The sequence below is a fragment of the Wyeomyia smithii genome, chromosome 1 (genome assembly GCF_029784165.1).
Source record: "Wyeomyia smithii strain HCP4-BCI-WySm-NY-G18 chromosome 1, ASM2978416v1, whole genome shotgun sequence".
Lineage (NCBI taxonomy): Eukaryota > Metazoa > Arthropoda > Insecta > Diptera > Culicidae > Wyeomyia > Wyeomyia smithii.
The window spans coordinates 206483483-206506011 of NC_073694.1; the positions used below are offsets into that span (position 1 = coordinate 206483483).

Genomic DNA, 22529 nt, shown 5'->3' on the forward strand with positions numbered 1-22529 from the left:
CCATAGAGCTTGTGTATGTTATGCTTATGCTTTTAGCTGACGTTCGCTCTCGCTTTCCCGACATAGTCGTCATAACGCATTCTGCAATGGCGTTTGAGCACATGCTGTCAGTTTTATTTGTTCACACAAAGCTATAGGTTTCGCTTCATCGGTCACAACCATAAGAGAGCGAAGCGAAATTTCTGTTCTCAGTCGAGTTAAAAACGTTGTCGCTAGTGAACGTGCTACTTTTCGTTGGTCCGCGTGCATCCATACCCTTATTAGGCATAGTAACTAACAATATCAATAGCAGTAGCAACTAAGTGTGAGTTACGAACAGGGCGGGTGGTAGCATAATAACATAACACCCCACTCTCAACGCCCAATCCTCTTGTCTGTAATGATTCTTGCATTACGAGAGCAGAAGAACAAAAAAGTATGTGCGTGTCAGGTTGGAAAATGTTCAGAAAAGAAATATTATCTGTCGAGTTAAACGGAAACGCATCTCAAAGGTTGCGATACTAATACATAGCTTTTGGAGTTCGTTTTGGGGAGTAAAATTATTGCCATCCAGGAGCAATAAAAAGTTAAAATGTTGGGCAGTGTAAAATAAGCTCCAGTATTTGCAACGAGAATGCGAGTAAGAAAAGAAAGCATTAAATGTGAAAAGGAAAGAAAAATGAAAAAAGTAAGAGAAGCTTGGCCTGGGTGCTTCTAGGCTGAAAAATCTATAGAAGTAGCGCAACTTGGTGCAGTGAAGCAGCTCGAGGTCATTTTAATACATGAAAATGTGAAAAAAATCTCGCCACATAGTCGTAAATGTCAATAGTGAAGTGTTACTATTCATGATCATCAAGAGATGGTTCAAAGAAAAAACGAGTGAGTGTAACCAATTGTAGTAAGTCAGCCGGAGCAGAAGCGCGTCTGACACGCGACACAATCTGTGTGGGAAGTCCTGTAGTGGCCGCATGCCATTAATACAAAGCTTACAAGAAACGATGGAAACTCTAGTAATATTTTTTTCTATGACTTACTGGTAGTCAAGAAAGAAGTCAATAGTAAAATTATAGGTAACCAAAAATATCGATAACCTGTAGCAGATATGAATGAGCGCAAATTCCGCAGCAATTCCTACTTTGCCAGCGACAGAACCGATAGCAGAAAAGAGCGATGAGAGCGAGTGTCAAGTGAGTAGCAAACCAGGAAAAAATCAATAAAAACAATTCGCTTCTCATCAAAAATACATTTTCATAGAAGAAGAGAAGAAACACCATTTCTTTCGAGGGGTGTTTCCGAAGTCTAGTTAAAAATTGAAAATAAACTTACTGCCTTTTTTGAGGATTCTAAATACTACAAGTGAAAAAGCTACATGATCGTCTGGTGAGGAATCTCATGAATTAGGAGCAGAAAATGGATTTCCGGATTATGCTAATGTTATTTACTGGTAAATATTCCATACTATTTGTAATATCAAATTTCTTTTATGTGTTGTACATAACGCTGTTTATTACTCAATATCTGCAACGACAACAGATTAATCATGAATAGAATAAATGCTACCAAGCATGGTTATACTCCAAAACTGTGAATAAAACTAATTAAAAAATATTAATAGCAAACAGTGTGAATAATTATACATTTAACGTTTTGATGTTGTGTTTTAGTTCAATGTTATAGTTCTGATTTAAATTCGAATAATTAACTATAAAATACTTGCTAATTAAATCAAAATATATGTTAAATTTTCCTCATAGTGTTCGTTGAAAGGAATCGATCCATGAAAAATATTCCCCTTTATTTCTTAGATAAACACACTTTTTGTTAAGTGATCGTAATTGAAATTTAAGCAGCGTAAACGGCATTTTGTTGTTCAGAAATTGTAAGTTGAAATGTAAGTTGAAAACTAAGGGCTATTGCGTGGTTACTTACTGTTTTCATTAGTTTCCCCAATCAGTTTAGAGCAGTTACAATACGGATGTCCTAATATTGTTACTCCGAAATTTATCAAATTGTGATAAAAAATCGACATAAAGCCCGAACCCTTTTTTCAGTTGCATTGTTTCCAAAACATCTACTTGTGTACGAAATTGTGTGCAAAGACATAATTATTTTTTTCCCGGAAAATAATGATTTCGTAAAATAATAATAATAACAAAATAAAACACGCAAGGAAAAAAAACATACTATTCTGGTTGATGTTTGAAATTAAGTATGTTTTTTTTGACGATTTTTTGTATTTATGCTATGTAAAACTACCTCTAAATACAAAATATTGCTAAATTCTGGAGATCGAAAGATAATGTCATATCATCATGTCATAATAATATAATAGCGTCTTCCAAACTATTAAAATAAGGAAATAATTACAGCTCTAAATCCATAGTTTGTTTCTAGTTCAAACGCAGCATCTACGTCAGTGAAAGGGTGAAAACTAGACAGAAGTGTTGTTCTGAAGCGTGTAGAGTCACAAATACTAATCGACATGGGACAACCATGTTTGGAACGGCAATATACCTGTTCGTAGAAAACACTAGAAAAAAGTTGTTAACTTCTGGATTTAAAGCTTCAATTTCGAAATCAGAATGCAGCGCGGATAACCGGAAGCTTTTCCAATTACAATATGAAATATGCTAAGCAGAGATTATTCATGAAGAAATTAACATCTTAGTTCATGGACGAAAGTTGTTGCAAGTTTTAGGTACGAGAGCAGAGTATTTGAGTAGTTTTATTTTTGCTGATTTAACCACTGTTTTCATTCACATAAAAAATCTACTTGGTTTCGAAAGCGTATATATTCCGAGGTTTGCTTGTGCTGAGTCGCAAAGTAAACACCCACTTAAAGGCTCGTACTCTTTAACTGACGCCACTAGGTCGGCAATGGCCAATCAATCAATCATTGGCTTTACAGAAGAGCCGGTGACATCGATCGGCCGAAACACTTTGCGCTATATCCGTTCTCTTTATCTAGACACAAAACCCATTGTTATATGAAATCACATAAACAAAAACAAGGCAGTGTATGTGTGGTGAAGGTATATTTAATTACTAAAATAAACATTCTAAACGCTATTGACATTTTTTTCTATTCATCGACTTTTACTATCATCTAGTTACTTGACCTACTTTAGGAAAAGTAGAGCCCTTTGTCGACTAGTCGACAAACCTGAGAAAGAGCTCTGTATGGGTCATTTTCTTGTTCAATTGTAATTATTATACAAACTGTATACAGACAGTGGTTTCACGAACTAAAGTTTCAAAAAAACGGGATATGTTTGTATAGCAGTGACTTCATTTTCCTTTTTACCAAAGGACCAAAGGGAAAGTTAAGCATTGATTCAAAACGTCCTTAATTAAAAATAATGTGCTTCAAGTGTTACATCGTGTTTTTGTGAACATAAAGCATGAAATTAGTCATTTTGACGCAGGTGTCTGTTTTAAATCGTACTTAATATTTGCGTTTATAACCGCATGGATGTTCTGTACATCATATTTTTCTTTATATCTTTTAAGATTGTATATGATGCAGCGATACTGAAAATTGGGTTGGTACTAGTTATGTACTCTCATATAATAATACCATTGATTTAGCATAGCGTGCTTTGCGACATTCCGCCAGCGATATGTTTTATACATTTATAAATTTGCCATAAGCGAAATAATTTGAGTTAATATTGTTTATCATAGCCATTTTACACAAAGTAACAACTAAGACAACGTGACAACAACAATGACAAGACTGTGACGTAATACAAACACAAACGATAACATTCTACGTAAGGCGACATCCATTAAGTACGTCACGCAAATTTTGATTAAATTTTACTCTCCCTCCCCTCCTTGTCACACGTTGTCGCACAATGAAGACCCCCCCCCAGGAGAACGTCACGTCACAGCAACTCCTCTCTCCTGTTAAACAAAAATTAAACCATGAGTGTCCTACCCCAAAGTGCCTGCCAGTAGGTCTCGAGGTTCGATACTGACCTAACAAATCAGTCGTTGTAAGTTGGAAACCCGGCTCGGGAGTAGGAACTGTTAGTGTCAGTAGGATCGTAACGCTAGCCCCGCAATTGTCTTGTATGTTACGCAGTTGGCTGCGAAGTTTGTATCATATAAACATATGGTCAAATTACGAATCGGAGTGCTTTACCTAATGTCCCGAGAAAAATTAGCAAAAAAAAAAAAAAAGAAATAACATTTCGCTCATCGTTGATAAACTGCACGGGTTCTAGAAATGGTCTCCGATTGCTGTAATCGAATGTGTTTCAGTAGCCTTAAGCAGGCATTAGACGAAGCAAATATTTGTTAATTTTGGTACGGATTTTATTTTGTGCAAATAAAATTCGTACCAAAATTAGCAAATATTTGCTCTGTCTTTGTCTCTTTGCTTTAGATATGTCAATGGAAGCTTCTTACATTTCCATGTAATTTTTATGCGTCAGCTCGAGCTCGTCAGACCATTGTTGCCAATTGTACACTTTTTTCTGGAAACGTACCGATTTTTTCGTTTATTCAGTACAGATACTGTACTGTATACAGTAAAGTTCTTTTTTACACGATTTTACGTACCGTGCAAAAAAACCGTGTAAAAAAACCGCGTTATTTGGAAAAACGTCGTAAAAAAACGCGTTATTTGGAAAAACGTCGTAAAAAAGAACCGTGTAAAATAAAACCGTGTAAAAATGAAACTGTGTAAAAAACAGCCTACTATAGTCTGTTACCGTTACTGTTACTTACTGTAACAAATTTACGCGAAGACGAAAAATCGTGCAAAAAACGTGTAAAATAAAACCGCGTTATTTGAGAATACGACGTAAAAAAAACGCGTTATTTGGAAAATCGTCGTAAAAAAGAACCGTGTAAAATAAAACCGTGTAAAAAACACTTTACTGTATAGTTTACAGATTTTTGTGAAAAAAGTACAGATAAGTACAGATTTTTCCAATGGCTAGAAAAGATTAAAATAAACTTTATAACCGACTCAGTAACGATACAACCAACGCGAATGAGCAATCTGAAAGTTTCACTGATTATAGAGCTAGTAGTCCGTAACTAATATTAACCCTGGAAAAATAGTCTACGTCAATGGTCATCAACATTAATTGATAATTTATGATGAAATATTTGCAATTTTGATTGTTCAAAAGTCGGGAGTCAATTTGATTATCCTTTTACGCATATCAAATATGATTATCTTTTCAGGGTTAACAGAGTCAATGTAGTCACAGTTTTCTTAAAACAATAAATAAACGAGGTTGAAGCTATTTTTTCACCGGTTTACAAAATGAACAACTATGTTTCAATGGAACAGATTTTGGTACAGATTTTTGTCGAAAAATGTACAAATGAACAAGATTTTTGCGACTCCCAGTACAGATTAAAATGTGGCAGCCCTGCATCAGACCCATTTGGGGAGTCAGGACTTACTGCTGATGCTCTGAAACGTCCAGTTTCGGAAGAATTTTCTTTGCTGTTATTGTTTTTGTATAATTAGTTTCAGTTTGATTATTGAAAAAAGGTTGTGAATAAAAGGCCTTCCTTTTACTAAACTAAACATTTTTTCCAGTCACTTTTTTATTTTACACTGTTTTTCATGTGACGACACGCAACGTTATACCCCATCTCCACCCTACGCCACAAATCGTCACGATTTTCATAACCCCCCTTCCCCCCTATATGCGTGACCTACTTTATGGATGCCGTCTAATCAATTTTGGTTAGTATACAGACTTATTGCGGTTTCATCACCTCCACTTTCGTTTATTACCGATTCGATCAGGATTTGAACTCGAATTGTGTATTGAATTGTGTATTGAATTGTGTGTTTCATTTGCTAATAATTTCAATTATTTTTCTAATGTTTATTATATGTTGAGAATTTTACCACCTTTTGTGGTCATGTATCAAAGATCAAAACTTTTTAAATGTTTTTAACTTGTCTTTAGTAGTCGTTTATAAGAGGTAATACAAATGAAAGGTAATACAAAAGAAAAATAGTGAAATGGAACAGCATATATTTTCTTCGAGATTGCGATTTACCTAGGTATATTGTGCTAAGACGCACTAATAAACTTTAACCATTACATGAACTTTCATCCACTTTTGTGTTATTCAATAATTCATTTCCATGTCTTGTTAAAATAAGAGCCACTGAATATATAAAATTTATTAAAAAAACTGAATTTCAAATCGCCTGCTCCAACTTTATGTAACGAATTGCTATTTTTTTCTCTCATCGCAGGAATATTCTACCTGATATTTTTTTCCTCCAGTTTTGATCTAAGCAAAAAGCAAAGCAAAGCCTTGGTGCTACATTCCGATTCGGAACTTGACCTTCTGTTTACTATACACAGACTTCGCAGCCAACTGTTGAGTGTACAAGGACAATTGCGGGGCTAGCGCTACGATCCTACTGACACTAACAGTCTCTCCCGATCCGAGACTCGAACCTACGACAACTGGCTTGTAAGGCCAGCATCGTACCTCGAGACCAGCTGGGGAGGCATTTTGATGCATGTGTATAGCTTGTGTCGTTGATCTCTTTTCATTGTACATAATGTAAAAGAAGACAGTTTCAAAGTTACAAATGAATCCTTAACATGGACTTAAGACGAAAGCAAGGATAATAAATTTTTGGCTCAGCTAATGTTCATTAGAGGTATCTGATTCCAGTTTTTTTTCTTCGAAAACTGACAATTCGCGTGTCATTTTTGTATATTGAATCCATAAATAAAACAAAACCTCAAGTTACAAAAAAAAAAAACAACATGTATCACAATCTATTACCGTGAATAGCTGAGGATGATCGTCGATAATATGAGACAAATATATATAAATCTTTTCTCGTTTCGATATTGGAAGCTTTAATTTATGCTTGCAAAAGTTTATATGAATATAACGTGATAGGAAGCGCCAGTAGCAAGTGGTTGATTCCGAATAATCTACAATTTCAGAAATTTTTTTTAGCAATATAGTAATCACATTAGTGATTTAGTTCTGACATCATATTTTGTGTCAACTAATCGTAATTCGCGGGAATCTTCGATTTTCTTCTTCTACATAATTTACATCATGTTCACATAATTTACATCATGTTCACATAAAGCATAGTAGTTTTGGGTTTTTGTTTTAAAATCAACTACCTGGTGGAGTTTCATATTAAGGGAAATACGATACAGATACATCGAGATTTTTTTCTATACATGCATGGGTGTACTCTGTCCTCGTTCTCTTGCGAAGTTTCTTTTTTCACATTTCTGTGTCATGATTTCAATACATACGATAAACTAAAACTAAAAGCGAATTAACTTTACCACAATTGAAAAAAAAACTTTAATATTGTGATCGATGATTTTGATATGCCAATTTTACCGTAACTTGCTATCTTTAAATGCACCCTCTTTACTTACTATGTGCACGAAAACTTTCATTACTGATCAGTAAACTTATACGAAAGTAACAAGAACGGATGAATATGTAAAGAAGGCCAAAGGAATTGCGGTGGATAATAGAGAAACACAAAGCATGGAGAGTAAAACCTGTTCCACTGGAAATGGCCGGTGTGTAAAATATCGAAGCAGCAGCCGCTGTGGTTGATCTGACGGAACAGTTCATGATACGCGACTGCTGATATTCTTAGCTGGCGTTGAATCATTCATTAATTTAAAGGATATAATAATCCATACACATTATTAATGACGATGGTTAAGTAACTGTTTTACACATTATTGTATTATTGGTCTTCCATAATAATGGCGGAATACAAACACCTTTGAGTTTACTTTGTGCTATATTTGTATTTGTGCTTATTATATTATACAACATGCAAAATGTGATAAACTAATATCAAAGAGTTGAACGATACCGTAACAAATCCTGGCCTAACCACGCCAAAGTTATAAACAAGCTTGCGTCTGCTATATACTAATTTCAGTCTAATATTTCATTTTCATCTTTCTTTTATCTAAAATTGACGTCTTATTTGAATGAAAAAGATGCAGAAGCAAAATTGATGTAACAGGAACCCATTTGTGAGAGGCAATTGGATAAATTTGTTTTATTTCTTACTAGTTAGTGAACGACAATCTCTATAAGTATTTAAATTATATTGCAAAATTCTCGAAAAATCCAGCTTTTAGTGCTAAAAATTGCATTGAAATTTTTCTTCGGAAAAGTTATACTTTGTGTACCTCAAAAAGATCGTTTTGGAACCGACGACGTTAATAAAGAACATTTAAAAAGGATGAAGAAAATCGGTTGAAAGGTTTCCGGCAATCGTGAATACGGCAAAGTCAAAACACCATCCCAAGATAATCGCATTTCATGTTTATGTTTCGTGGTAATCGCGTTTCAGGTTTAGCTAATGGGACCGTGACGAGGCGCGTTTCAAATCGCTCTGTTTCCCTAATGTTCGAATCTTCATGAAAATCTGGGAAAGTTGTACTTTAAGATAGAGCAGCGGTTCTCAACCTGGGGAACGCGTACAGTTCTCAACCTGGGGTACACGTACCCCTAGGGGTACGCGGGAGCCTTCAAGGGGTACGCGAAAGAAAAATCAGTAAGGCGACATCCATAAATTACATAACGCAAAAAATCCAATTTTTGGACCCCCACCCTCCATATGTAACGAAATGTAACGCAGGCGTTGGCGTTACATTTCGTTACATATGGAGGGTGGGGGTCCAAAAATTGGATTTTTTTTTCCCCCATAAAAATTACGTAACACTGTAGAAGAATTTGCCTGCCAAAAATGCTAGTTTCTGGACAGTCTCCCAGAGATTTTTCGTTACGTAACGCTGATCTTACCTCCCCCCTCCCCTATGTAACAAATCGTACCGCTCAAGAATACCTCTCCCCCCCCCCCTATGAGGGTTACGTAATTTATGGTTGCCGCCTAATGGCGAGCAAAGCAATGTTTTTATAATACCCTTCAATTGTTGTTAAACTTGCTCTCAAAACATGACTGTAGTAATAGAACAAACTATTGTCCAATTTGAAATCTGAACCAGACTACCACAACGTGAGCTACCACTACTTTCTCCCACTCTGCAAGAACTTTAGAAGCCACAATTAATACAATTAATTTGGAAAATATTGCCAAGGGGTACGTGGACAAAAAAAGGTTGAGAACCGCTGAGATAGAACAATATTTTTTTCGATTTTTTTAAAAACAAAAAGATTGATTACCTCTTAAATGTAGATTAGATTCAACAGCCTTAATAATAACATTATTTATATCTATCCGCTGCAGCTGAGAATTTTTACATATAGACTCACACAAGCTCCACTAGTTTCATATATAGCCAATTTTCCTCTTTGCTTACAATGTATTATCGTGAATTTGAGTGCTATCCCTCATGTATACGCATAACGCAACATACGCATTTCGAGTGTTGATTTTTCTAAGTGTTTTTCACACCCACTTCAATATATTTTTTTACTTCCCTCACATTGAATCCGTCTGTTGACGTTTCGTTGAAAGCTATATCGCAATGCGGGAAAGAAGAACGAGAGATCCAAAAATAGGGCCAACTTGAAAGACAAAAAAATGGTCTAATTTGGCGCTCACGTCAATTTCATTACCCTTCTGATTCCATGAAATATATTCGATTATTTTTCGTTTTGTTCTCTTCACTGTATTCGCTCGTACACTGAATCGAATCAAATATGGCAATGGGGCATGGAAATATGGTTGTAAGAAACTCTTGAACGATACGCGCGTATCACATCGAAAACTATCAAAAGTCAAGTAGGTACTATGCAGGCGTTTGCTTTTTCACCACTATCGCAGCTATAGAGCACCGAACTATATAAACGAACGTTAATTATGTGGAAATGAACTGCTTATTGCGTTTGCATTTAATTGTTAAAATCCTTGGGAGGCAACCATTTCGAGTGTAAAAATTAAAAGTACACTGTTTTGTTTTGTTTTTTTTTTATGTTTTTATTACGGTTAGTGCATATTTAAATAGGTTGTATTTTCAATAACTTTTATTCATTTATTTTTGGTTTCATTTGTATTTTTGTAAGATTTTATTTTTGTTCCGCCCAAATAATTTTATCGACCACATTTATGTAGTATCATTTTGTAGGCACTAAATTTAAATTGAACAGTAAATTTTATATAAAAAGGTCAGTACTAACTGTTTGAATCAGTTTCCAAGATAATCTCTAGGTTAGATTAGGTATTACTTGCATTACAGACATTTTTTTGTGAATCCTTCATTTTGTTTCAAAACGTTCATTTCACCTAATATTATTCTTGTATGAACAGTATTTCCGTTAAAATTATCATTGGTGGGTTTGAACCACTCTGATATATTTTATGCAATGCTTAAAAATCCATAATAACACGTATTGAATTCAATATGTTCTTTATTGTTTGCTTCTCAGTGCTCTCGCCTTTAGTCAGAGTCATTTACGTTATAGGTTCAAATTAAGTCCTCGTGTAATGAATACTACTGGTTCCAAATACTGTCGGTATTAGGAAACATCAACCGATAAATATATTTTGTTTCAATGAAAAGTCTATTATGCATAAGAAAATTGAGAGATAACAATGAAACAATTAAGAGGCATATGCTACAATAATAACCTTTTTCCGTTTAGCTATACTCCGCACAGTAAAGCGAAGTCATTCAATAGGATTTCATTATGCTAGTCTCACATCTAGCCACTTGTGTGAGCAACATTGCAGTATATAAATTCCATCAGAATAACCTTAACTTCCTGTCCAGATAATTTGCTTATCAGTGGCTGTAATTAATAACACAAATAAAGCGAAAATTACCAGAGCTGTTGTACTGCATCACTAATGTGTAGATAAGATAATTATTCACAATTGAATTTTATTACTTTTGTGAACCAAATCGTTTACATGATAAAAGCACAGCTACTAACCGAAACATTTGTTCAATAACTATAAATCTGACTCTAGTTTATTTATTTGTAGGTATATTTCTGTTGCTTGTGTTGCATCTATAGTAAAATATTATCATTATTTCATTTGAGAGTTGACATTCTTTGTTGTTTATTTCTTTTACACAGTGACAGCGGCTGCAGTGGAAGTTCATTTTGAGACGCCAGATAGCGGCTTTTTTCTAAAACACTCGCCACGACAGACTTCACTTTCAACATCGTCTAGTAAAGGACGCCAGAGTGCAGATTCAGTTTTATCGATAGATAGGTTTACTGTAGTACAAACGAGTCAACCGGTCTCGATACGGGCCAGTTATGGTCCATTCTCTACCAAACAGACGGTCCCTGCCAGGTACATCGTACCAGATGCTATGGAGTCTTCTAGCGATTCGTCACAGAATGCAACTGCGGCATTAATGGATTTACAACAAACCAATCTTCATCTGGACATATCTGCACATCTTGTCAAGAATAATATTCCACGCGATGCACCAGTGTTACGCGTATTATTCCATGCAGGAGCCGATCCTGGTGGACATTTGCAGCGTCAAAAAATTTGTGTTCTTCTGCATGCTTCAATAGGCAATAAAACACCATTGAAGGGTCGTTGCATGCCAGAGGGAGAAGATGGCGTCTGTGTTGCAGAAGTTGTCATCCCTTCGAATTGGTGGCCTCCACTACCCCCTCCAGAAAGGGATGGCCGTACACTCATTACTCAGAAGACTCCACAGCGACTGGTGCAAGTTTCCTACAGTGTATTCGAACCACCAACAAGAAGTCCAGAACTCTGTGAACCCAAAGTACAAATTCAGCCATTAACTCTGTTTGCAAAAATTCCTCTTGTGCAATCTCAAATGCCCTACAAAGATCTACGAGCTGACGAAACTCTCACGATGATGGTTCCTCAGCAACCATTATATCCTTTGTCCAAAATTCATGTACCAGTATTCCTACACTCGGAAGCAGGACAAAATATTGCAGTATTCATCGTTAGGTAAATATACAATGCTTTTTCATAAAAACAAAATGAAATACATGTATTCTCTGCAGAGCCCGTGTCAAGACAGGCATGCGTATACTTGGTGCGAGTGCATCATCTGAAGATTGGAATGTCTCTGTAGAGAAAGAAAATACCAAGCATACTGTTGCAAGAGTGACCGCTTTTCGGAAGGATCAGGACCCGGATTCACCTGTCGTTACAGCTGAAGATATAAGTTCTAATAGGTAAAATTGAATGCATAGCATTGTTCAAACAGCCAATTGAAATCTTTTATATTTTTAGGGTGCAGGAAGTATTTTCTTGGCTTCTAGAAGTCGCAAATGATACCAAAGATCATTGGGATGGAGGACGTATTGTATGGTCTGTTAGTTACGTACATGACGGACCAAAAATTAAAGAACTCTCTGCGGAAGCGCCCAATACACCGCACGAGGAAGGCAAAAAGAAAATTGTAGCTAAACTGGAAATACAGAAGGATGACATACAAGCTGTGCTACCAATTGCTAAGGTAGGCTGATTTCATATAAATATTGTTCATACGAAGTTCTGCAATTTATTTTATTTTCAGAATTGGGAATTGATGAATACTGCAGTTCTAACTGGACGACAAGTATCTCAAGCAATGAAGGTGTTCATTGTGTCACAAGGAGGAAAAGTGGCAGATGTAACGCTTCAATCTTCATGTCAAGCAGAGGATGAGAGCGTTGTCAAAGTAAATAATCTTGTTTTTGTTCATTTCTCGTTTGTTATTTTTGACAGCCAATTTCTGTATTACGTGTCTTATGTTTCTGCTTGATGTTATTGAAATATTCATAATGACATGATAATGTGAATGATAATGTGAATGAACCTTGTAGAAAACTTTAACAATTTGAATTATTGTAATACATATTATATTTGTGTGTGCGTGTGTGGTTTTTGCAGGTCTCATCATCCTGCAGTTCAGTATACGTAGATGGTTCAGAGGCCAGAGGTTCATCCAACGCAACTGTATTGGTCAAATACGGTACGTATTCTGGATTAGCAAAATTTACAGTATGGATGCCAGAATTTCCGCTGGAAGTGTCTGTAGCAGATTTTCGTTTGTCACAGATCAAAGGTTGGAAAATTCCCGAGGATCATATTGGGTTAGTAGTTATTATCCGTCTATTATTATAATCATCATTTTTTAATTATGATTTTTTTAGAAGTTTAAATGGTAAAATGCGTCGACGTAAACGGGCTTATGGTTGGAACCACCATGCAGATGACTTTGTTAATGGCGTACCGACTGAGAGAAATATCTGCCGAGCTCGCTATCAACAAAGTCCCGTAGAAGTGTATGCTCGATTCTTGGCTGTGGATCAGGATTCCGGTCGGGTGAGCTATCTAATTTCAAGACGAACCGGACTAAGGGTAACCGATTTAGTACAACAATTATTGCGAGTAGCAGATCCGAAAATAGCAACATTGAGAGGAAGAACTTTGCAAGGACGCGCAATGGGAAGAACAGATGTCCAGGTACCTCGTATCTTTTTACGCCTCAATGAATATTCTAAACAACATCATTTCACATACGCAGGTTCTTTCTCCAATAACCGGGCGAGTCATTGGAGCCCGTGAAGTCCGCGTTGGAAGCGATAAAGTCAGCATCAATAGACTGTTGGTACGAGTAGTTTCAGGACTACAATTATCAATATCCAGTGACAGTGCTATTGAAAATGGTTATATCGCTGAAACACCAGTAACAAGAAAGTTAACCGCTCAATATCAAGAAGGACTGCTAGATATCGATTTGGAATTCTCCGATGGGTCTAAAACACCTTTGAGGTTGGATTCATAATTGTGACCAAAAAATTCATGTTGTATATCGTTTTTTATTCTTTTCTTCAGAGACATATCCGTTGATGACTATTTTCTCTTAGTGGAAAGCTTGGATACAGAAGTAGTTGCATTCGCTCCTATGTTAGCATCCCATCATCCAAGAGTGATCGCTGTTGGAGAAGGTAATGGCGATTTGCTCAGAGTAACATTATTGCTATCTGAAGAATGCCGTTTAAGAAGAAACATTCCAGTATCAAAACAGGTATGTGTTTATTAAAGAGTTCATAAAAAATATCATTTAACGAAAAATTAAACAGATATTTAAGATCAAAAATGGGATGCACATTATCCTAGAAATCAGTTTAAATTATGAAATATGTATACTAAGTGACACGTTTTTAGGTAGAGACAATATAAAGTGAAAAACTGAGATACCTATTTCAATCTTATTTTCGATATGTTCACATAATTGTAAATTAAACTTCATGTCCTTAGCACTGAGGAAAGAGCCCCGTGTAAATGAAAGATTTTCTCTAGAATTTTTGGTTTTCCAATAATGCACTGGATTCGATTCCAGTTAAGCACAGTGAAACCTAAAGAAAGAGCAGTGTTTGCTCCAGGCTTCAGGTCCAACTGGGATTCGAAGAGTTTGAGAGAAGGCATGGGTGCAAACATTAAGGAGAGATTCGAGTTAACGCGATGATATATTACACTGGTCGACAAAATGAAAGAAGTGCATTCCAAAAGCTCAAATTGGAGAAAAATGAAAGGTTATAACTATTCAACCATTCCTATGACTTTTGGTACCCCTAGCCAATATCAAAACGCGTCAACTTACGTGAGAATGTCGCATAGTAATTGCTCGCCGGATTCGTCGCTTTAACGTTATGTTTACGAGAAAACTCATTTAAGTCTCTGAAAAAAAAATAGTGGCTAGGTCATGCAAAATATAAGGTTTGGTAATTTTGAAAATTAATACTTACTGTACTTGCTGAGATTAGTTCCATGAAATCCAAAAATTTTCATTTACTCGAATACTATTCTCTGAAAACAGAAAAAGCTGACAAGAGTCATCAATTGTTAGCTACTGAGAAATGACAATATAACTATTTATTGATACTGTATCAGTTTTTATGAAACAGATCACATAGTCTACAAATTTTCAATTATCTAGTCTTGACAATTTGGAATAAGCACGAAATTAGTATCATGCAGATTTTTTGCCTAAATAATCAAGAATTAAAATGAATAAAGTTAATTTAAACTGGAACATCCTATTTCTGTTTACAGAGCATAAAATCTTCGGTTGGCCCTCTAGTTAGTGCGCTAGCTTCGGTTCAAGTAGATTTTAGTATTTCTGAGATAGGTACTCGACCGGACACAGTGCAAAATGACGGTGCAGCTGGTCGCGATCGTAAACCAGGACGGGAGCTCAGTGATTTGGCTGATATTTTGATAGGGATCCCACTGAAAGACGATAATAGCCAACAACCGTCAGCGCTACAACCGTCTCGACAGCATCGTGGAGGAATACCAGGATATACAAATAATAAGAGTGTAGTTTATGCAGATGCCACATCATTAGAGATTGGAATGTACGTGCTGTTGGCGGCTTTTTGTCTAGCAATTGGTGTTTTCGTTATTTCCTGCGTTGTATATGCATCCAAATTCCGACCGGTTACGATCGATGTGACCGGTGAGGCAAGTGTACGTGATGGAATGGGCAATGCGTCTATCCTGGGTGTGAAAGGAACAGAATCCACTACAAATGCTCACGACTGGGTATGGCTGGGTCGCGCAACGGTGGATAGATCATCTAATGGCCAGGAACTGAGTGGAAATACCAGAGGTTAGAAAGTTTTTAGATACAGTTGTCTCAAAAATATTGACATGGAATTTTTTCGCGATCAATTAGAAAATAATTTTGCGCTAAGGCGACAACCATAAATTACGTAACGCAAAAACCATAATTTTTGGACCCCCACCCCCCATATGTAACGTAACGTAGCACCAACACCAATCCCCCCATAAAAATTACATAACGCTGTAGAAGAATTTGTCTAATTAAAAAGCTAGTTTTTAGAAAGTCTCTTCAGAGATTTTTTGTTATGTAACGCTGATCTTACCTCCCTGCCCTCCCATATGTAACAAATCGCAACGCTCAAGGCTACCACCTCCCCATGTGAGTGTTACGTAATTTATGGATACCGCCTAAGATTTCTAGTTTGATAGCGCTCTTCGAAACATCGACAGCAATTTCCTTCAGCAGGTTATCTACAGAAGTCTAATGCAAAACCTGCCGAAGAGGGATCGCTGCCGATTACCTTGTTTTCACTATTTAATTTTGATTTTTTGTAACTTTATGATATTGTTTCACTTGTAGATTCACGAATGCACATTATCAATAACCCTATGAGTCTAAAATATGGAGATGCAGAAGAAAGCATTGTACAGATTAACAGCTTTAATAATCCAAACCAAATGCAACTTCCATCCAGTGCCCGAGACAGTCTGATCAACTCATGTACTTATAATAAACGAGAACGAGGGAGTCGGATTAACGAGTAGGTTCAATGTCTACATTCAAAGCATGTTTTTAATAGAAACAAATATTTTTTTTTCAGTGAGAATGAGAAAGCACCTCCACTTCCTCCACATGGTATCCCAGTAATAAAAGGAACAGAATACCGTCCACCAGTTCCTCCTCACAGAAGCATGGGAGTGATTGCCAACAGGGTATTATGATTTTTATTGATCCAGAGAAATTATATGAATTGCATTAGTTACAACTTTATTTTAGCTCCAACAACCGGTCATACAAATCAGAAATTCGAGGCAACGTGTTCATACCCGACATAACCGTAACGGTGGAAGCAGTATCTCTACAACCAATCCAGCATTTGAGATTCAACTGCATGGTGCTCCATCACAACGGAATCTCTCCTTCACCCAGCAACAAATTAATGCTGCACTGTTCAACAATAATATCCCTCAGTACTCAGTCCACCCTGTTGTCCGACAATCAACAAAATCACCACATTCATTCGAAAACATGGGATTTTCTGTTTTACCACAGTCACAGCATTTTTCTATGGTATGCCCTTCCAATGGTAGAAATTCAGAAGAACTTCATATGGCAGAGCGCTTGGTACAGCAATGCTCACAAAAATCTGTTTTCAAATTTGATACTATTAATAATGCATCAAGTAACAAAAATAAAGTCGCCTCTCTTTGTAATAATAACCTAGTAGAGGCTAATAGTATTAGGGAAGATGCACCAGTTATGGTGCAAACAACAGCCGAAATTAGTGCTCTTCCTGCGTCGAGTGACATGAGATGCTCTCAAAAAGAGAACAGTTCCAGTGAAATAAAAACGCTAGAGTCCAGTTCGGATGGTAACGGAGGCTTTGTAACACCTCCTAATGAGGAACCAGAAAATCAACTGCATCATCAGCAGAATCAGTCCATAATACCAAAGCCTCCACATCCGTTGAAGCACAACAAACCAACAGTAGTAGGAAATCCAATGTTCGCAAATACACCTGAGAGTGAGTTGGGACCTGGAGAAAGTCTTGGACTCGATGACTTAGATATGGACTATGAACAAATTATGCATTATTTTGACAATTTGAAGGTATGCACTGAAGTAAACTTTGCTGAGATGCACAGTAATAATTGTGATTTGTTTTAATTCTTTCAGGAATCAAACGCCTGAGTGCAGGAGATCATTGCAAAGATTCGCGAGATATTGTCCACATTTCAACAGCAGTACCGAAATGTGGCCGTTTCGCCTGTCAGCAGCCCAATGTGTGTACCAGGCATCAACGATCCTAACTTTGAACATTTTTTCGAACATTTGAGTGAATCTTATGCTTAAATCGAACACGGCTTGCGCAACTTAAGTTTATACTTTGCTGATATTCATTAATTTTTAAAAAGTATTAACCAACAGTGCATACAAAAGTCAATGTTAATCAACCTGTTCCATTTTTGAGAAAGTTTTCATGTGTGTGTAAAAATATTTTCAGTTTTTTTTTTGAGTAGCAACTTTTATATAATTGATTGATCTCATTTTTCTAATAAATACTGAGTGACAAAAATCGTTGAAAAATGTTTAGAACTACCACAGCGTCTTTGCAGTGATCGCAAAAATTGAAATTCAAACAATATCATGAACATCTGATTTAGATAAACAGGAAAAATAAACAATAAAATAATAGTACTTCCACAGTAAACCAATGTGTACAGCACCCACACCACAATTATCATAATCTAAAAAGGCTTCAAGCGAAAGCAAAATATACTCGTATGATTGTGTTACGTGACGTCATAACTGTAAGCAAGTTTACCACGATGATCAAATACAGATATATTAAACACATTTCTCTGGCTTGATCGTATCGCGAATAATACAAAGACAACACAATGCTTTTTGCGTCCAGTTTCCAAATTTGCCTGCTCAAAATTAAGAAAAAACAAAACTTTGGCGGACAAGAAAATAAAATAACACTCAAAGTAAAACACACGTTACATACATACACGCATCGATCTTTACGAACCGCGCATTTGATACATGCTTGAAATGTTTCAAATCTCGATGTTCGATTTATATAAGAATATCAGCAATCGTATGAAACACTTATTAGCGTCCTTAGAGCGATTCGTTGTCGGACTAAATACAAATCATACTGTATTATAGTTTATTTATAAACAAATCAGTAAATCAAATCACCAATCTAGTCATTTGTTTAAATAAAGTTAAGAAGATAAAGCAAATATATGATATTATTGAGAAAAAGTATATATTATTGTAAGTGGTTACATAGGATAAGTTGATAAAATGTATGAAAGGAATGCTTATACCTTATTGACTAGTAATATTACAATAATATTATTATTACTATTACTATTATTATTATTGTCATCGTAAATATTATGATTAATTATTATTATTATCATTGATATTATTGAAATCGAAAAGAATGAAGCTTTAAACTAAAACCAAGGCATATAAAACCGAGAAAATTAAATCAATCTATTGCCATTTTTATTAGATTGCTTCACCCTTACTTGAGTATGAAACGAATCGCAAACATAAATAAAAATGATCCATATCACATCAGATCAGTAAAACATGGTTTATTTTGTAAATAGTATTTTAGCACAAGGCATGAAACGTGTACATTTCGAGACGCTGTATTCGTAAAATTGACTGTATTCTAAGACGATTTCAAAAGCGCATTTTAGTAAAATTCTGCCATACTGAAGTTAGATTACAACTAACTCAAATCTGTCTACATGGAAAATGATACCAAAAATTAGCTTGCTAAGGATATATTAGGCTTAACATGCAGCAGTAGGCATGATTTATTTCTCAAAAGAAAAGTATGGCATCAGGCAAATAACGGTTCACTAGTTGTGAAACTATGTATTTGAGAAAAATATAAAAATAACACACGTACCTATTAATTGATGACGTTGCGGATTCATGCATTGAACACTGCTCTCTTCAAGTATTGATTATGTTATTATCATCGCCAAAACGCTAAACATTCCCTGTTACATCCAGTTCGATTTCAGATAAGTTATATCCCCTCAAGTCGTTAAGAGACAATACGTATCAATAATATAAACTTTTAATAATAGCTGTATTTTTTCTTCTCATTTTTTTCTACAAAATATGTCTTGATGAATCTTCCGTCAGTGCCATTGCTTTTTCCTCGCTTTTTAATTGACATTTTTGTATTATTATTTCAAATCTATGATGTTAAACAAGCTTGATAAATGTAACAATTGAATGGTAATTTGAATGCAGAGCATACACAAAAAATGGACTATTTCCAAATAGTGTGGGTTTTCTCGAAGAATTCATAGTTGTATGGTTTCAAACGTTTTACTTTATACACATGTCGAATTTGAAATATTTCATAAAATAAATTTTTCCGCTTAGATTTTCTAGTCATTTCAAATTTCCAAGGATTATTAAATTGAGATAGATGTTCATAAAAACGTTCTACAATTTGGTGTTCCAAATCTGAAGAAACCTTTCAAAAAGTCAGAAAGAATATCTGCAGAACGGCAGTATTGTGAAAATAAGTTCGTTTTTTTACAATAGTTGTGTATAGACATCCAGGCAATTAAATGCAATGATTGACGTAGGTACTTGCTTACAATACCAAAAACAAATAAACACACTATTGTAAATTAATATTCTCAACAAAATTCGAAAGCTTCTATGCCCTTTTTTCTTAATAAGAGTTTCCGACTATGAATGGTGTTTACTAAGTTTTAAAGGTTCGAGTTGGTATGTCCGCATTTCAGATTATCATTTAGCATTCTGGTTTTTCAATGAAAAATATAACAAAACTTTTTTTTTTGCAAATGATGTTCAATGATATACATTTTTGAGCATGCCTCTGGATATACAAACACGGGATTACACTGTTGCAATAACAATAACAAAACACACGACCAGCTTAATGTATATTGTTTATGAAAGAGCTTGATTATACACGAATTTCGCAAGTACCAAACTAACGAATAACACAACAGATGGAAGAAGTAAATAACACCCGAATATAGATAAATTTAAAAAATAAGAAAAAATACAAATATTTTGTATCTGATATAACGCGACAAAAGTATGATTTCTAGAACTATTTATACATTCATCAAATCGGTCACAATGAGAGCATTATAAAAGTAATGAAAAACAAAAAAACATAGCACATGCATGTGTGATCCCGAAAAACAAGCGTGTTTAGAATAGTTCAGGGAAAACATATATACTAATTGGTAGCTAGAAAGTCGTAGGACAACAAAACAAGCCGAAAAGAGAACATTAATCTCTCACAATTCTATTGAATATAACGCCCAGTATGGCAAGGAAATGTATTTTTAGTCTGTATTTTCATATTTTGTATTTGAATCTAAATTTTTGGTTGACCCACTTTGTATGCCTGAAAGTGCATTCATAATCCTACTAAGAATAATACGTTTTATTACATATATTTAACCTTCTCTATAATGTCAAATTATTGTTACTCTTCGCTATTATGTTACTTTCTTTACCGTGCGGGGCTATTCGCTGAACAAAACGGTTAAATTAAACAGACCTAAACAACAATATATTCAATCGCTGAATGCAAAACCTGCTTAAAATCAAGACGTGAATTCAATCTAATAACTTTATCATAAGCATATATTGCTGTTTTTGCTCACTGAGCGCAAAAATCGTAACCTCTATAAATGCGCGTGCATATATAGTAACACTAGAAAGCTACAACTATACCCAGTGAAACCAAATAGTGTGATTCTCTCCAACTTACTCAACAACCATATTGTAACATTTTAGAGTTACCTCTGTTATGTTCATAGAACCTTCTTGTTTCCCTATCAATACTATTTATTTTGCAGTCGGTTACTTGAGAAAATGTTCTATTGTCAAGTTTTTTTCTAATTTGATTTAATATGTCAACAGTGAATTCAGCCAGACAAGTGAAGCTTCATTCATTATTCAACTGTTTTCCTTCGTTTGGAAAGAGCAAAATGAAAAAATATGCTAAAATGGTAATTACTGCAATCATTTCAACATTATCATTAGTGTTATTTTAAATATCTAAGCTTTTATTGCAATTTTACAACAAAATTCGAAATTGATAACTAAAAACTTCAAAACAGATCGACCTTTCATATTCAATACAATTTGTGCCCTTTGTGCTTGTAGTTGATGAATAATAAAAATTTGAAAGTGGTTTTTCGAGAAAAAACTGACATCTTTCCGCGGCAAGTGAGTTTAGTTAAATATGAAACTAGGGCGACAAAGCAATTCAAAATGGGGCTGTGAGGCCAATTTATTTTGTCCAAATTTTTCAATCACATGCAGATTTCTTAAAGTCTTCCCTGTGCTCGAGTGTGTCATTTTTTGATTTGTTCTCGTTTTTTTTTCGAGAAACTACGTATGTAAAGAACGTTTTTTTATGTTTTATATGAAGATTTGCGTACATCCTAAGATGTCTGATCGTTGAAAGATTGATTGAAAAAAATAATTCTGATTAGGTCATCAGACCACCTGTTAAACGTTTATAAAGCAATATTTGCATCAACGTGATATTGTAAAATGGCATGTTTGACGTTGTGTGTGATACTAATATGCGACATCCTAATTGGATAAGGAGATTTGAATAAATGCCAACACCGCTAATTGATCTGAACACAATTGATAATATTGTTGAACGATTTGAAGCGATTTCATATAGAAACTATGCTACAAAATCTTAAATGAAAACACATTGACATTGCACCTTTTGTTGACTAATTATAGTTATTTAGATTATACACATCTTATTTATTTTTGACTTTTTGTTCTTTTCAAAAGTGGCATGGTATCTTACATACTTATAAATCTTTCTGCTCAGTTATTTACAATAAGTGTTAGTCATTTGAGTTATATTCTTACAGTTATGCAGTAAAAAAATAAAAACGTTTTTTTCATGAAAAATAAGTAGACACAGTTACCACCGATCAGTTGAACAAGAAATTTAGCAGAAGGTATTATGCTACGAATTGTTAGAAAACCATTCGACACAATACAAAAGCAGTCCCAACAGTTTTATAGCAGTAATAAAAACAATAAATTATACACAGTTCAGCACAATTTGGTCTCTGTTCATTGGGCGTAAATGGAAATCGAGATTTCTTTAATTCAAATAAGCTGCAAAATCATACAAAAAAAAAAGATATTATTTGAATATTTTATTTAAGTAGTTTAAAATGTAAACTAACAGACGAAAAATTATTTGTATCTGTATAAATAAACAAGTGCTTATATTGA

At 35.0% G+C, this 22529-nt stretch overlaps 1 protein-coding gene across 1 annotated transcript; it reads left to right on the forward strand.

Annotated features, from left to right (window-relative positions):
- The first annotated feature begins 180 nt into the window (after positions 1 to 180).
- LOC129722241 (transmembrane protein 132E) lies at positions 181 to 22529 on the forward strand. Its single transcript, XM_055675543.1, has 14 exons — positions 181 to 1423; positions 11023 to 11887; positions 11944 to 12117; positions 12176 to 12401; positions 12462 to 12605; positions 12818 to 13020; positions 13081 to 13393; positions 13455 to 13702; positions 13766 to 13958; positions 14987 to 15545; positions 16080 to 16260; positions 16321 to 16432; positions 16497 to 17330; positions 17397 to 22529. The coding sequence occupies exons 1-14, from the start codon at positions 1390 to 1392 to the stop codon at positions 17409 to 17411; spliced, it is 4101 nt and encodes a 1366-aa protein (XP_055531518.1). The 5' UTR covers positions 181 to 1389; the 3' UTR covers positions 17412 to 22529.

Excerpts from the sequence above, each read along its gene's own strand:
- LOC129722241 (XM_055675543.1), top strand. The coding sequence starts at position 1,390 with ATGGATTTCCGGATTATGCTAATGTTATTTACTG. Across the intron at positions 12,402-12,461 it reads CTGTGCTACCAATTGCTAAG|AATTGGGAATTGATGAATAC; the intron begins GTAGGCTGATTT and ends TTTTATTTTCAG. Across the intron at positions 16,433-16,496 it reads TGGGAGTGATTGCCAACAGG|CTCCAACAACCGGTCATACA; the intron begins GTATTATGATTT and ends ACTTTATTTTAG.